At 40.2% G+C, this 16,001-nt stretch overlaps 2 protein-coding genes across 10 annotated transcripts; one reads left to right on the forward strand and one right to left on the reverse strand.

Moving 5' to 3' along the window:
• Positions 1–763: 763 nt before the first annotated feature.
• Positions 764–9,401, reverse strand: Atg18a (Autophagy-related 18a). 7 transcript variants are annotated; one of them, XR_014878772.1, is made up of 6 exons: positions 9,179–9,397; positions 8,268–8,429; positions 3,502–4,397; positions 2,760–2,819; positions 2,355–2,435; positions 1,590–1,729 (listed from the first exon to the last, which is right to left on the reverse strand). XR_014878772.1 is itself a non-coding variant. In XM_085197874.1 (5 exons), the coding sequence occupies exons 1-5, from the start codon at positions 9,253–9,255 to the stop codon at positions 1,563–1,565; spliced, it is 1,362 nt and encodes a 453-aa protein (XP_085054000.1). In that variant the 5' UTR covers positions 9,256–9,401; the 3' UTR covers positions 764–1,562. The 7 variants fall into 7 exon arrangements, 5 of the variants coding, with proteins under 5 accessions (XP_085054000.1, XP_085054001.1, XP_085054003.1 ...); XM_085197874.1 differs by lacking the exon at positions 2,355–2,435 and having other exon boundaries at positions 764–1,729; positions 9,179–9,401; XR_014878773.1 differs by lacking the exon at positions 2,760–2,819 and having other exon boundaries at positions 1,597–1,729.
• Positions 8,916–15,708, forward strand: LOC146531723 (coiled-coil domain-containing protein 137). Of its 3 annotated transcripts, none has more exons than XM_085197881.1 (6): positions 8,916–9,122; positions 10,114–10,253; positions 10,407–10,549; positions 11,062–11,232; positions 12,002–12,127; positions 15,371–15,708. In XM_085197881.1, the coding sequence occupies exons 2-6, from the start codon at positions 10,232–10,234 to the stop codon at positions 15,560–15,562; spliced, it is 654 nt and encodes a 217-aa protein (XP_085054007.1). In that variant the 5' UTR covers positions 8,916–9,122; positions 10,114–10,231; the 3' UTR covers positions 15,563–15,708. The 3 variants fall into 3 exon arrangements, with proteins under 3 accessions (XP_085054007.1, XP_085054005.1, XP_085054006.1); XM_085197879.1 differs by lacking the exon at positions 8,916–9,122 and adding an exon at positions 9,674–10,017; XM_085197880.1 differs by lacking the exon at positions 8,916–9,122 and adding an exon at positions 9,674–10,017 and having other exon boundaries at positions 10,410–10,549.
• Positions 15,709–16,001: the final 293 nt, after the last annotated feature.

Raw genomic sequence — 16,001 nt, forward strand, 5'->3', positions numbered from 1 at the left:
TGCTAAACGGAGGATTATATCAACTATTTGTCGATTGCGCCTTGGGCATGCAAGTACACCTGTGCACCTAGCTAAGATCAGGGTCAGGGACCACTCACTGTGTGAGTGTGGCCTGGATGAAGGTTCCCCTTCCCACATCCTTTTCACATGTCCCAAGTTAATTCGTCCCTTGTATGATGTCCTTCCTTATATAGTTCCCCGCCCCCTTAATGTTCAATGTTTGTTAATGTTTGTATTTTCTCCTTTGTGTAAGTTTTTATGTAAATATATTAAATATAATAATATTAAAGTATAAGCTAACAATTTTGTAAAATATTACTTAGTACTAACCCTTTATTATGTATATATTGTTATATTTGTATATATATAATATCTATTCTTTTTACTTATAGGTGAAGGCAGTATATTAGCTGGATCTCTTTTTAACGTGCATTCTCCTATTGCGTTATATTATCTGTTTTACCGTACATTCTCCTTTGTGTGTTTTCCATTCAACGTGACACTGGCGAAGTGATTAGTGCTGAATTGGCACGCTCGGAACGCCATAAATAAAGAGCAACAACAACGACACCTTCACGCGATCTCGAGAGAAATGGTCTTGACGGACGGACCTATAAGGATTCCTTTCTACCTTTAACGGAACTTTAAAAACAATACAAACAAGTGTTATTTATATAGCTTAGATTTTAATAACAATTTTAAGTTTGTTTTTTTTGAATCTTAAGATTGATTGATTGGATGTTTGTGTAAATAAAAGACCTGCTAGGTTTTGTAGAAATTTATTTAATATTTACAATTTTATTTTTAGCAGCTGACGATACAATCACAGCGACACGCCTCGGAGCGGCACAGACACATTATATAATAATAATATTAAAAGAATAATTCAGACATTAGCGTACATATGACAGCACTCGTTAGTATTTGATATGTGTTGCACTCGCACCGCAATGGCGTGCTCGTCATTTTTACGTGACTTTTTTTTTTAATTCCTCTGCGGCATTCGGGATACACCAATAGTCAACACATTCATCACCTTCCATCCGCACGCACACACACACACACACACACTCACACGCACAGAGCGGGCCTCATAGCATTATATTACATTAAAAGTGCCTACGTTATGTACAAGTTTAGTTGCGCACGCGCATGTCTCGCCGCTATCTCATGTCATAAAAACTTTGAAAAAATATATATTTTAAAACATTTGTCATTTTGTTAAAATATAATTTAATGTGTTGAAGTTACGCTAACCGTTGGCGAGACGCGGCGCGCGCGTGTCGGTGAGGACTCGCGGAGACCTACTGCGTAGTCGTAGAAGCTTATTTTGGTTTATGCACACCCATCCTCAAATACGCGAGACTCAATTGAGCTAATATTTAAATCGATACCGGGTCGATTTGAGAACTTATAGTTAAAACATAACAGAGAGATCCCGCGAGCCGACCTCGCCGGAAGGCTTGGGGACCTCAGAAGAGGTACATTTAAAATAGATCGTTCAAGTTATATACAATTTGTTTACTGAGACACATTATGCTAACACTCGTGCATGTTGTAGACTACTGCGGGGGCGGCGCAGGGGCGGCGGGGGCGAGGCCGGGGGCGGCAGCGGCGGGGGCGGGGGCGGCGCGCATGGGCGGGAAGTGGCGTGGGTCGCGCAGGTCGAAGGCGCCGCGCGGGGGCGAGCCCGCCAGCGCCGCGCCCAGCTCCGACGCGCGCTCCGACTCTGCGGACACACGCGCACGCGATACACCAGCTGGTACCAGCTGGTAGGTCGTGGATAGTACTCGTGTTATCAGTTGTACCCAAATCCTAGCTCATGGCCAGGACTTTAAAATATTAATGAAGACAACTGAAAACACAAGCCTTTGAATATTTTTGTCAAAGACCATGAACCAATTGCATTGTGAAAAAATTACTAATTTTAGTAAATAATTAAATGTATGCGATAAATATTTTAAATATATTTTATTATAGATTAAAAGAACAGCCTGGCACAGTATAATACGAAACAAAAATTTTGAATTTAGTTCGTAATGGTAATGAATACCAGTTAATTAAAAGAAAAATTGAAACAAAATATGAATATAAAATTGTTTTAAAACGTGACACGATATTTTATCATATGAAATGATATACTATAAACTAATACATGCTAAGCGATGAGAATTAAGTAACGGAGACTGTACAGATTAAGGATGAACTGGTCACAAACAAATATTGAAAAACACTGTAGTGAAAACTTGTAAGTGGCAAAAAGGCTCTGCGGTGTACCACCTCGGACCCTCGAGCAAGCACCATCAGACGGGACGCACACGAGCCAGGGCTCCAACACCGAGTGCTATACCTACCTACGCGTTACCTGCACGCCGCGTGCGTCGCTCTGCTGGCGGGTGCACCGCGCCTGTCGTCACGTCACGCCTCGTCCGCCTCTACGCGCAACAAACACTGCGTGAGCGAGCTACTTACACGTGTGAATGCAGAGAGCTGAGGTTTGCTGTGGACAGCGTCTAGCGCAGCGAGCGGCGGCGGCGACCGCGACGCCCGCGGCACGGGGCCGCGGGCGCGCGCGGCGCCCCGGCGCATCTGCGGGCGGACCGGGAGTGTGGCGGGGGAGCGGGGGGAGGAGACAAAGCGAACAAACAAGGTTGAAAAGACCAAACGCAAGTGTATCGATGTACGACGACACTGCCGGGTCGTCCGGGGCTGGGGCGGGGCGAGTCCGGGCCTGGGGCGTGGGGGCGGGGGCTAGCTACCTGTCATGTGGTCCGGGTGCCGCCCGCGCAGCGCGCCCGCGTAACTGCAGCCCGGCGCGGCTGCGGGACATAATTCGTCAGGGTGCCTCGCCACCGCCCTCGCGGCCTCGCGCTGCCCTCCAACCCTCTACGCGCGCGCCTCCTCTGGACGACGCAGAGACAACCAACTTGTAAAACATTATTGCGGACTTCGAACCGACTTTCGGGAAACTTGGCGTCCATTTTGATATAATATTTAAAATTCAAAGGTTCGATACGGAGGGCGCGGGGGCGGCGGCAAGGCGACACACGACAAGGCAAACAAGGGCGGCGAACGAGTGGGCCGCCTTCGCGGGTATTGTGGTTATAGATATTATATAAGTCGATACATATAATGTACTTTTCATAAATTTGTATAAGTAACCTATAAGATCCCTAACAGCGTGAGAATAAGATTATGGAGGATACTGAAACATATTATTTGGGACCAATAAATTAATTAATAAATAAATACGTAAAATAATAAACATAAATAGTATATATGAAAATATTATAAAAAATACATTTTGGAGTACTTCGCATGGACGGGAGCGGACGAGGATGCATGTTGAGGGAGAATGTGGGTCTGATACTATAGGGCGGGGGCGCGCGGCGATCGCCACGAGGCGGCGTCGCGTGCCCTGCCCGGCGGCCTGCGGCCTGGCAGCAATCTCAGTAAAACAGCATTAATAAATATATACGCTAGCTAACAGCTATCAAGTACCTTCGGTGGCAGCAAGCGCGGGCGCGGCGTCCAGCAGGCGGTGCGTGCGCAGCAGCGCGCAGTCGCCGCCCTCCAGCGCGTCCAGCGCGTACACGTACACTACGCCGTCGGCCGTGGCCACCACAAGCCGCGCCGCGCGCGCCACGCTGGTGACGGCTGCCACGGCGCGGCGCGGCGCCCGTGGCAGGCGCGCGGCCGCGAATGCGCGACCCTGCGCCAGAACATCCGCCACCTGCGCCGGCAGGTAGCCTGCGCCCGCCGACACGGCCTGTGACAGCCAGTCCATCCAGCCCGCCTCGCCCGCCGCCTCGGCCTCGCCCGCCTCGGCAGGCGCGGGGCCCGCCTCGGCCTCCTGCAGGCGGAACACGTGCACGGTCTCGGTGTTGGAAGTGGCGGCCAAGTAAGCGCCGCACGCACTGAAGGCGAGGCAGGCGATGGACACGCAGCGCTTGACGCCGCGTCGAAACTCGTAGAGGCGCGCGCGCTCGGGTACAGCGAACACGCGGATGACGGTGCCACGCTCGGAGGCGGTGGCGAGGCGGCGCCCGCACATGGACCAGGCCAGCGCGGCCAGGGGGCTGTCGTGCGCGCTCAGCACGCACTTGGCGTTGAGGTGCACGGCGTCGAAGATCTGCACCTCGCCCACGGCGCTGGAGCCGGGGTAGGCCACGTAGCAGTGCTCCACGCTGGGCGACAGCGCGCAGAGGCCGCGCGCGTTGGGCGGCGTGTCGCGGATGGTGTGCAGAATCTTCATGTCGCGGATGTTGTGGATGTGCAGCGACTCCTCGAGGCACACGATGAGGCGCGACCGGTTCAGCTTCACCGCCAGGATCGTGTTACTGTAGCTGTAGTTGCATATTTCGGTGCCCTTCTTGTAGTGGCATACTATTAATTTTCTGTAACAACATTTACATTAAAAATTGTAAATTTTCGTCTCTAAGTTTGTCTATAAGCACGAGCAAGCAACGTCCAGGTAAGACTACTTACGAGGGGTTATCCAAAAGTTGAATGATAATAAATAGGTCATTGCCAGTATATAGAAAAATCCAAAAAATATATATTTTTGCTTGTTAATATACCCACTACTTTAGCCTTAAAAAAATCAGATAAATAAACCACGATATCCGGGAGGTGCATGCATTCATTTGAATACGGACCGTCGAAGAGATAACATCAAAATGGAGAAAAACGAAATTAGAGCAGTTAACAAGTGCGTTTTAAAAAATGTCCATCAAGGACATACATAGCGACTTGGTGGAAACATTGGGTGACTCTGCGCCTTCTTATTCCACAGTTGCACGCTGGGTCAAGGAGTTTAAGTTAGGTAGAACATCTACTGAAGACGAATATTGCGACGGACGCCCATCCAAGTCCTCCACTGAAGACAACGTTAAAAAAGTTGAAGATTTTGTATTGGCAGAGCGAAAAGTGACCATCGGGCATGTAGCTGAGGTCACTGGGATCTCATATGGTAGCGTTCAAAGGATCCTTGTGAACGAATAGCATATGAAAACGGTCTCCGCGCGTTGGGTACTGAAAATGTTATTCGACGAACAAATAAAAAACGGGTCGACATTTCGAGAGCGAATCTCGAAGTTTCAAGCAGATCAAACATTTTTTTTGTCACGTTTCGTGATCATAGACTCATTTTGATTCTGAAACAACAATCGATGACTTAGAAGAGTCTCAGCGACGCTAAAAAAATTCAAAGTGTCAAGTTCGGCTGGAAAGGTTAGGCGTCCGTTTTTTGGGAAGGAATAATTATGGTGGAATACCTGGAAAGGGGAGCTATTAAGGGCTCTTAATAGCTCCCCTTTCCAGGGAGTGCTGTTTCACCAAGACAATGCTACAGCTCACAAAGCCGCAGTCGCGACGGCTGCGATTCAAGAAACGGGATCCGAACTGCTTGAACACACACCCTATTCGCCGGACCTTACCCTGGTACTTGATAGCCCTAAAGATGGACTAAATATATTGACTTGTTAAGAGACTATATCGAAAAATAAAATACTTTATCATTAGATATATAAAAGGACTTGTCCTCACTGACTGAGGTAAGACGCGCGCACAGCCGTAACCGCTGTGCGTAGAAACGTTAAATTTGGACAAAAGTTTGCTTTCGTAATCTGGACATCCACTAAGAAGGGATTTTGTAAAATTTTAACCCTAAAGGGGTGAAATAGGGGTTCAAAGTTTGTATGGAAAAAAATTTAAATCAGCACCGATTTTTATAAAATTTGAAATTTATATTTTTAAAAGTATTTAATTGAACACGTGTTTCATCGTTTTCTAGAATTCTCTCCCTAAGGGTGCAAATAAGGGGTTGAAAGTTTGTATGGGAAAATTCTTAAATCGCCACCGATTTTCATAAAATTTGATATTTAGAGTCTTAAAAATATTTAATTGAACATATGTTTCATGGTTTTCTAGAATTCACCCCCTAAGGGTGCAAATAAGGGGTTGAAAGTTTGTATGGAAAAATCTTTAAATCGCCATCGATTTTTATAAAATTTGAAATTTAGACTCTTAAAAATATTTCATTGAACATATGTTTCATGGGTTATTAGAATTCACCCTTAGATACGCAAGCGAAGCTGCGCGCGTCCGCTAGTCATTAGATAAACTAAATAAAATACAGTGTTATAGTTAAGCTATTTACGAGGGGTGGTCCAAAAGATTACTTTTGGACATAGATAGTTTAACTTAAGGAGTAATTAACAATTACTTTTTTTAATAAACTTTATCAACAGAACTGTCGTCGAATAAGTAATTAGGCGATATTGAAACATCACATGTATGCAGCAACCTTGCAATCAACATCTGCATGTTGTTATGTTATATGTATCCGAAGTGAACTACACTCACGTCCCGTTACGGGACAACTCTATTACAGTGATCAGATAAAATAACAATTCGGTAATTAAGCTAGAAAACATACGTACTAATGTAAATGCGTTTGAAATTATAATCAATCACGGCCATCTTATAATACAATTCTATCATATAATACAATTCTATCATATACAATGTCAGTGGTGTCAGTGGTGTCAGTAATGTCAGTGATGTCAGTGATGTCAGTGCGGGCTGCATCAGACGAAACGAACACGATCGCTGATAACGCGAGGACGCAAGGACGTCGTAAACGTTGTAACCGTTGATGCCCTTGACTGTTTCTTAATAGATCTTCTGAATATATTGTTTATAGATATAAATATACTTCTGAAGGACATGTCATAAAAGACGTCGTCGTTTCTTGTCGTCGTCTTAGCTATATATTTGAGGCGGACGCGCGTGACGGCGCGTGCCAACTGTGAAAGGTCGACTGTAGAACATTTCACAATTTAAAGAAATTACTCAAACAGTATTAAGACTAGTGTCGTCCACGATGTGCGCACCGCGTCTTCTTGTTTCGTATACAAACAATTATATTTGATTATAATTCAGCGATCAAAGTTAAAACAAAATGACAAACTTTCACGTTTCCGACGTATGCGTGTGTGGCCGACGTCAATGTACTTTAGCGTAAACATCTCCGATAGTTCCGAGGAATATGTGATTAAGGCAATGACGTCGATAATTAGTAATTTAGTTTGTTAAATATACAGTAAGTTTGCAAGGCGCCAGGCCCGCGCTGGCGCTCCGCAGCTGTGCCGCGTGTGTCACCAGCGCGGCCAAGTTCACGGCGCGCCCGCACGAGTGCACAGTACGATATTTAAGACATTTAAAATAACTGTTTCACTTATTTAAAACTGCCAATATCGATTTAGATAATTATACTAGTCCGTCCGTTTCGTCATCAGTCATCCGTTTTTCCCGACTTTTATAACAAAATTAGTCGATAGAGCCGTCCTTATACAAGACTATCTCAAAGTCAAAGTCAAAATATCTTTATTCCATAAAAATGCTTAACATTTACTTGGATCATTTACATTTACATTCACAGTTGTCCATATTTTAGAATTATTCTATTTTTATAAATTGAATAGCTATCTTAGCTCGCAGATATAATTTTATCATGTCCAATTAATTATTAATGTAATATCTAATTCGTCGTCGTTCTTAATATTTTTTTATATGTCTATTTTCCGCGTAAGCATCTACTAGTCTTTCTTACGTGAGGTAATCGTTCCGTCGTTCCTGGACACGACTATGTCGTAAATGCATATGCAACACTTCTATTGCATAATAATAATGTAAATATGTATGCAATAAAAATAAGCTGTTAAATAAATATATTAAGTTTGAGCAAGCATGAAGCGTGACCGAAATAGAGACCTCGCGATGCGTCGTAGGCTTGTCGAGGCTCGTCGAGGCTGGTAGGAGCCCGCGAGTTGCAGGTACACACAAACAAACTCTTTAACCAACACAAGGTGGTACTATTATAAAACAAAGGCAATCCAATATTCTAATTTAACACTCTTACTCAAACCTCTTTTTTATAAATTAATTTGTATATATTCAAATTTATGATATATTTTTACAATTGCAAAGTGCCTGTGATGGTACAAGGCGAAGAGATGATTAAGCTTAGTGATAAACCTTTAGAGATGTAGGTCCAGCCGTTTAGAAGCGTATCTTCATGCCTTATCTTTAGAAACATAGCTCCAAGGACTAATCTCTTACTACAGATCTCTCAGATATTATGTTTTCAAAGGTCAACCAAGGTCTCGCTCCGCCTCTCTTATAGTGGTTATGATGACTAATATAATTCTAAACTAGCTTCTATCACTTTATTATTTTCTTCATAAATTAGACACATTACTAACCTTGGGGCAGCTACTGTGACAATAGCAACCAAGGAGCTGCTAAACAGTCGGTCCACGAGGCAGGTGTCCTGCCCCGACCGGCTTGCATAGATTTCTTCAATCCCATCATCGGGTGTGAGTGCGAATAAATGGTAGCCACTACTACTACCTGCTACCAGCGACCTGTAAAATCATTACAGATATATCATAAGCAGAAACAAATTTACTTTTATATAAAGTATTTAAAAAATATTTAATTGCACCTACTTCCATACTCATCAACTCATTAAATTATATGAATACTAAAATATCATGTGTCACCTCCACCTGATATTTATATAATTATTGCAATATAACTTCTAATTAATATTATCCATATGTTAATTAATTTGAAAAAAAAAACCATAACCAAAAAACCAAATATTGCTTAATCAATATAAATGTATCAAGAACCTCCACTACGGTAAATGAGCAATGCCACCTTATATAATAAAAAGAAAACAACAATCAGCTGTTGACAAAATGAACAAAAACTTAGAAAATATAATTAAAATGACATTCATATTTTATTTGTTTCTTTACAAGTTAGCGTCGTTGTGGAGTATAATGTTTATTTACAACATCTGATTTTTGCTTGTTGTTACGAAAACGCTGGCATTGACATATTGCATCATCGCGCAATAACGCCAGTTGTGTTTGTTAACCAAGGCGCTGCTCTACGTGACTGTGTTAGAACAATAGTCGTCAGCCCAGCCCGAGCCCGTGCCCGTCCCTGCACCCACGACGGGAGGCTACCAGTGGTCTTGAAGGTCGTCGGTCTATCTACAGCTGGGTTCTACGATTACGCTTGAAGAGCGATAACGTCCGCGACGCCTCGTACGTGGGTTTGCTCTTTCACTTTCGACTCTAAAGTCATCCCAATTACCACTTACGTGCAATCTTGGTTGAATTGAACGAATATCCCTCCTGCATTGGTTCCCTCCGCGCCGTGACCTCCTCCCAAACTCATTGGACCGCTCGAAGTTGCAAGTTTGTTTAAATATTAATTGTTATGAACGACATACGCGCACTGCGACCTTTGCACAAACACTCACTGACTCCTTGACTCCTTGTAAATAACAAAAGCTGTGTAATCGTCACAAGTAGATTTTTTTGACACAAAGGACGACCTTGCTCGCTGCTAAAAACAAGCCCCTCCCGCGCCACTCGATCCAATCCAGCCATTCGCTGCTCCTAAGATGACTGTTGCGCTCAGCGCTCGCTCTCTTATTACTATTTACTACCAAATTTATATTATTAAAGTTACATTTTTTTAATAATTTAGTTTCTTGTATACAAAAAAGTAAATATAATTATTCAACTTCTGTAAAATGATATTATATTAGAATTTTCTTTATTGCTTTCTCCAATCTATGACTGTAAACTACTACAAGCACTATAAAAGTAAATCGTTTGGTTGGTAATGGCAATATTAATTTATTTTGACACTTATCAGCTGACGCCTGACAGTGACATCTGTCAAACAGACCACTCAAAATCAATTTTATTGTCAAAATGTCAATACTGTCAAAACAGAAGAGCACATGTGGCTGTTTATTAAAGCGAGCGTGTGATTTCTTTTTAAATTAACATTTAGTAAAAGGAAATTCTAGAAAAATAGAAATCATATTACTAGGTTGTACTAAAATAACAAAATGGGTCGCAAAATCCCTGCTAAAAAACATCGAGGAGTTAAAGATCCCGCAGTACAACAAGCAAGGCGATTGCAAAGGTAACTTTTGTGTATACTGTATACGTATTGATTGTTTGCTCACTAATCCATCGATTATTCTTTATATGATTTTAATTTGAACTTTTCTTTATCTAGCTTAAAAGGCAAAATTAATGCGCCACCAAAGGATCCAGATGAACAACCAGTACCACGTTCTCTCACAGAACTCTTTGCATTTGCTAACAAAGATGGAAATGTCAAAAAGAAAAAGAAAATGAGGAATATATTTTTAAAAGGTATCATTATATTTTTCCAGTATTAAAATCTTGCGGTATCCTGCACACAGCAGGGTAGGCAGACATAGTTAAGACACTCCATTCCCCAATTTTCGCCTTATTTTGCAAAGGCATTGCGTGTTAAGTGGTGAAACTTAAACTTGAATTTTTCAGAAGATAAAAATCAAGTTGTTGCTAAACATAATCCAATAGTCTCCTTAAAAAAGCTACCTGGAGAGTCTGGCCGTGGATTCTCTTTGCGAATTAATAGTGCTATAAGAACTTTACATGACCCCATGGAACAGCTGGACTACCCTGTAAGCACTGTTTATTTTATTTACTTAGGTCACTAACTTATATCATATTTTTATGTAACAACACATTGTCAAATTAAAATAATATTAATATACACAATTATATAAATTATAATGACCTAAATAAACAACACTGCTTTTAAGAGGACAACATCATTAAGAATTTAATATATATCATCAATTTTTTTTCTTTTTTCTTAAACTAGAAATTAGAATTACTAACAGAATCAATTCATTACAAATATATTTCATTCATTATATGCATAATGCTATATGATTTAAGTTAAAGAAATTTGTATCCACAATTAAATCTAATTCTTCATTGTGCTCTCAATTAAATATCTAATTCTTCACATTGATAAGACAGTGCGGCACCACTTTTGCCCCTCAAAGCAATGCAGATATTTCTAGAATTAGTTATGCCTTACAAAATTTTCTTTTAACTTTGTTAATGGGTTAATGTTTTTATTATGGTTATTAAAAAGTGTTAGCTTTAATAATAAAAATTTCTTTAGCAAGATATGGATGAAGAAGATATAAAGGGTGAGCGTATAGCAGCTCAGAGAGAGCGCCGACAGCGGAAACATAAAAAAGCAAACAAAAATGCTCCACCAGAGGAACCAAAGATCAGTAGAGCAAAAAAACTTGCTCTTAAGAAACAGGAGAAGAAAAACAAAGCTGCAGAGGTTTGTTTATAAACATAATAAAATTGTAACTCATTGCTGTCTTTACATGGAAGATATATGAAAAAATATCGGTGCGTTTTTGCATATAATGTCAGAAATGGCTTAACCAATTTCAAGTCAGTTTTCACTACTATATTTTGGATGACTTCCCTTAAGGTTTAGTGTGTGTTTAATTTTTTTCATAAATATAAAAATATATCAAAATAGAATATTTTGTTCAACAAAATAATTGCTTTATTGCATTGGCAGAAACTTTCGTTTTCAATGTATTGAATATTGTCTTCAAAATGATAACTCAATTAAAATACGAAAATAATTCAGATCAGTAAACAAATAAATGTATAGTTTAAATCATTTTTTCCTGCAAAGTAGACAGGGGCAAGAGTGTGTCTGAGATGTGTATTAAGTAGTGGACCTTAACACGTTGCTCTTGAGTTTCGTATGTCAGAGCTGTGAGAAAAATAAAAATATAAATATGATAATTCCTGGAGTGAACATGAAACCTTGAATCACTGTATTTACTACTACCGACCCCACCTCTCTGCCGACCTTGTTATATGGGATACAGTGTGAAGCTGAAATAAAAATAAACTATATAATAATACGCGGCGTTCAGTTCCGCCACTCAACACGCAATGCCTCCAGTATTGGACGGAATTAACACAAGGTTCCTTACGCCTACCCTGCTATGTGCGGAATACGTAAGGTACGTACGTAAGTAAGATAGCATTATCGTAGCCTAATATATATTATAATACATTGGTTGCAGGAGGCGTCCCGGCCGGAGGTGGTGTACGAGCGCGTGGGGTTCGGCGACGTGACGCACGCGCCGCCCGCGCTGCCCGTGCGACCGCGGCACGCGCGCAGCCTGCACGGCCCGCACGGCGCGCCCAGAGTGAGTGTCATCGTAGCCTCGAACCCCGCAGGGGACGCTCGCTACCTTAAAAAACCGGTATCGCTGTTAAAGCCGATATATTATTTATAGTTTCACAATGACATATAGGAATGCCGTTCAATATGCCGCGGCCACGCCTAAAGAGAATAGCACAGACAGAGACAAACTAGAGTTAAGACACTCCACTTGCTGTCGAATTTTCGAGATATTTAGTGTTGAGTGGCAGAACTCAACACCGCGGTTTGCCTTGTTATCTTAACAAAGAACATGATAAATTAATTTCCTAATATTTGTTATATTTATATTAATTAACTAGCGACCCCCTTGCGGCTTCGCCCGCTTTTACTACTGGATTATTCATATAATGTATGTTTGCAAAGCACTTAAAATAATGTGAAAATTAATTAAACCCTAATGCAACCCGCATTTTCGTAGTTTCAATAAGGATTTTCCAATTGTTTTACACAGCAAGGATTTTTTAGTAGGTACCGTAATTTTAAATCTGTGCTACTAATCTTTTCAAGTACTTATAAAATATATTTAAATGACTAATTTTAGATAGTTAAATTACTATTTTTAAACGGAAGAAATTATAAACAAAAACCTGCCTACTAATGACTACTACAAAAAATATGAAACCAAATATGTATATCGCGCTGAAATAATACATTCAACTCCAATTATCCAATACGTGCAAACGCATCTAAATCTTCGTTGCTATAAAGACAGGCGGGTTTTTTTTTTCGAGTTTGTGATTAATGCTGAAGAGGGTGTTCTGTCCCTGGTGAAAAGCAAGCACAACGTGGCTGCCTGTGAGGAAAATTAAATAGAATGCATCGGCCGGGAATTGAACCCGGGCCGCCCGCATGGCAGGTGAGCATTCTACTACTGAACCACCGATGCGGAGCAGGCGGGAGCGGCGGACGCATGGCGAGTGGCGAGCCGTTTCGCAGCAAGGATTTTTTGATATTGTAACAACTTCTAAAGTACTTATTAAAATGAAAAACAGTAAAAGACAGTTTTGATCTACATTAAATGGCCAACGTAACTAATGTACTTATATATATGCTGAGAGTAAGGGATAAGTGAAACTTGAGTCGATACAGCTGAAGTGTCAACGGCGTGATGTGTCGAAAAATTAAATGCGTTTTTCTCCAAAACTATTCGCAATTTCGAAATTGTGTGAAAAGCAAATTTTATCTTCCTTTAACGTAGAAATTTAATAAAGTATTTTAAAGGATAAGGATTAATACCATTATGGAAAAATATCCCTCACAATAAAAAATATATTGAAATTCTTATTTTTAGACAGAAAAGTTATCACTACACGTTATTCTTAAAAGATATGAATATGCCATCGCGGACTTTTTTGTAGATCTTATTAAGAGCAACAATACTCCAGTACATTTTTTTCATGTAGTACTTACCATTAAAGCAGCGCATGCGCAAAAGTGTCTCAACGGGTAGGACTTTATACATATTTATCGTATTTATGTTAATTTACATAAGAATGTACAAATAATAAACTATATATAAACCTTCTACGAAAAATACTCGACCTAATGGTGAAAACTGCATAAAAATCCGTTGGGTGGTTTAGAAGAAGAAGAGTTAGAAACAACAGACAGACACGAAAAGCGACTTTGTTTTATAAGATATAGGATAACTAGCGGACGCGCGCAGCTTCGCCTGCGGGTAATAGGGTAATAATACTCTTAGGGGTAAATTCTAATAAACTATGAAACACGTGTTCAATGAAATATTTTTAGGAGTCTCAATTTAAAATCTTATAAAAATCAGTGGCGATTTAGAGACTTTTCTATACGAACTTTCAACCCCTTATTTGCACCCCTAGGAGATGAATTAAAATAAACCACGAAACATGTGTTCAATGAAATATTTTTAAGAGTCTAAGTTTCAAATTTTATAGTAATCGGTGGCGATTTAAAGATTTTTCCATACAAACTTTCAACTCTTTATTGGCACAAGGGTGCTCCATTTTAAAGGGCCCCCTAAGGAGGGGGTAAATTCTAAAAAACCGTAAAACACGTGCTCAATTAAATATTTATAAAAGTCCGAATTTACAGTTTTATAAAAATCGGTGGCGATTTATAGATTTTTCCATACAACCTTTCAACCCCTTATTTGTACTCTTAAGAAGTGAATTCTAGAAAACCATGAAACACATGTTCAATTAAATATTTTTAAGAGTCTAAATTTAAAATTTTTTAAAAATCGATGGCCATTTAAGAATTTTTCCATACACACTTTCAACCCCTTATTTCCACCCTTAGGGGAAGAATTTTAGAAAACCATGAAACATGTGTTCAATTAAATACTTTTAAGAGTCTGAATTTCAAATTTTATAAAAATTGGTGCCGATTTAAAAAAAAATCTATACATTCTTTCAACCCCTTATTTGCACCCTTAGGGGAAGAATTTTAGAAAACCATGAAACATGTATTCAATTAAATACTTTCAAGAGTCTGAATTTCAAATTTTATAAGAATCGGTGCCGATTTTTTTTTTTTCATACAAACTTTCAACCCCTATTTCAACCCCTTTAGAATTAAAATTTTTCAAAATCCCTTCTTAGTGGATGTCCAGATTACGAAAGTAAACATCTGTCCAAATTTCATGTTTCTACGCACAGCGGTTACGGCTGTGCGTGCGTCTTACCTCAGTCAGTGAGGACAAGTCCTTTTATATATATATAGACTAGTGGACCCGGACGCGGCTACGCCTGCTTGAACTATAAGAATATTTATTAAATATTATATAATATATTTATTTTTATAAGAATGAATATCAAAATAAAAGTTTATTTTGGGTGACGTTGGACTTTGCAAACCGGTGCTTAGCAACGACGGTTGTTATTAACATGGCAGAATAAATTGCATGTCAAATTAGAAAGTATTTTAAAATATATTAGTTTATATGTGTAATGTAATGTTATATAGCCTATAGCACTTCTGAAGAATGCAGCTTTCATACAAAACAAAAACATAGTAAATCGGACCAGTAGATCCAGAGATCTTAGCGTTCAAACAAACAAACAAACAAACAAACAAACAAACTCTTCCGCTTTATTATATTAAGTATAGATTTAAATTGGGAAATTTGAAATCGGGACCCACAGTCGATGCGTTCACTTGCAGTCACAGATTCCCAGGTTTCCTCTGCCTGCCTTGCTTTATGCGGGATGCAACGTGAAGCTAAAAAAAATATTATTATGTTTACCAGCCAGGACAACGGGACCTCCTCTTGACATCCATGCTGCGCGCGGGCAGCAGTAGCACAGGTGTTGGTGCGAGCGCGGCCGAGCTCATGCGGCGCGAGCGCGTGCGCCTCGACGTGGTGGCCGCCTACCGCGCGCTCAAGAAGGAGCGGCGACTCAACGCTAAACCGTCGCCGGCGTTAAACAACGTGCAGTAGTCACGTCGTGTCTTATTTTGAAAAGTGTCTCGTTATAATTCATCATAATACCTCAGCTTACTCTGCTATGCGGGGTGGTCACTGATAAATTATCTTTTTTAATGTTACCTAATCATAGGATGCCTTAATAAAAGTCGTCTATTACAGACTTGTTCTATATTGCAAACTAGACATATTGTATAGCAATTACAATTATTGTAATTCATAGAGTATGTAATCAACTCTTACTACCCTGTGAGCCTATTTTAGAGCAATAAATAGTGACTCGCGAGAAGTGATTTTCTACTAAGTATGTGAAACATACAAACACTCCTATTGTTTAAACACGTCCTTCGCTTTAATAGTTTGACTGAAATTCTGATAAATATTATTCTCTACGTAAAGTTGCTTTAAATATTTTAAAGGCGTTTTACTAAAAAAATATATTCTTCGAAAATTT

The sequence above is a fragment of the Heliconius melpomene genome, chromosome 15, assembly GCF_056956725.1.
Source record: "Heliconius melpomene rosina isolate 202511_hmr_F chromosome 15, ASM5695672v1, whole genome shotgun sequence".
Classification (NCBI taxonomy): Eukaryota; Metazoa; Arthropoda; class Insecta; order Lepidoptera; family Nymphalidae; genus Heliconius; species Heliconius melpomene.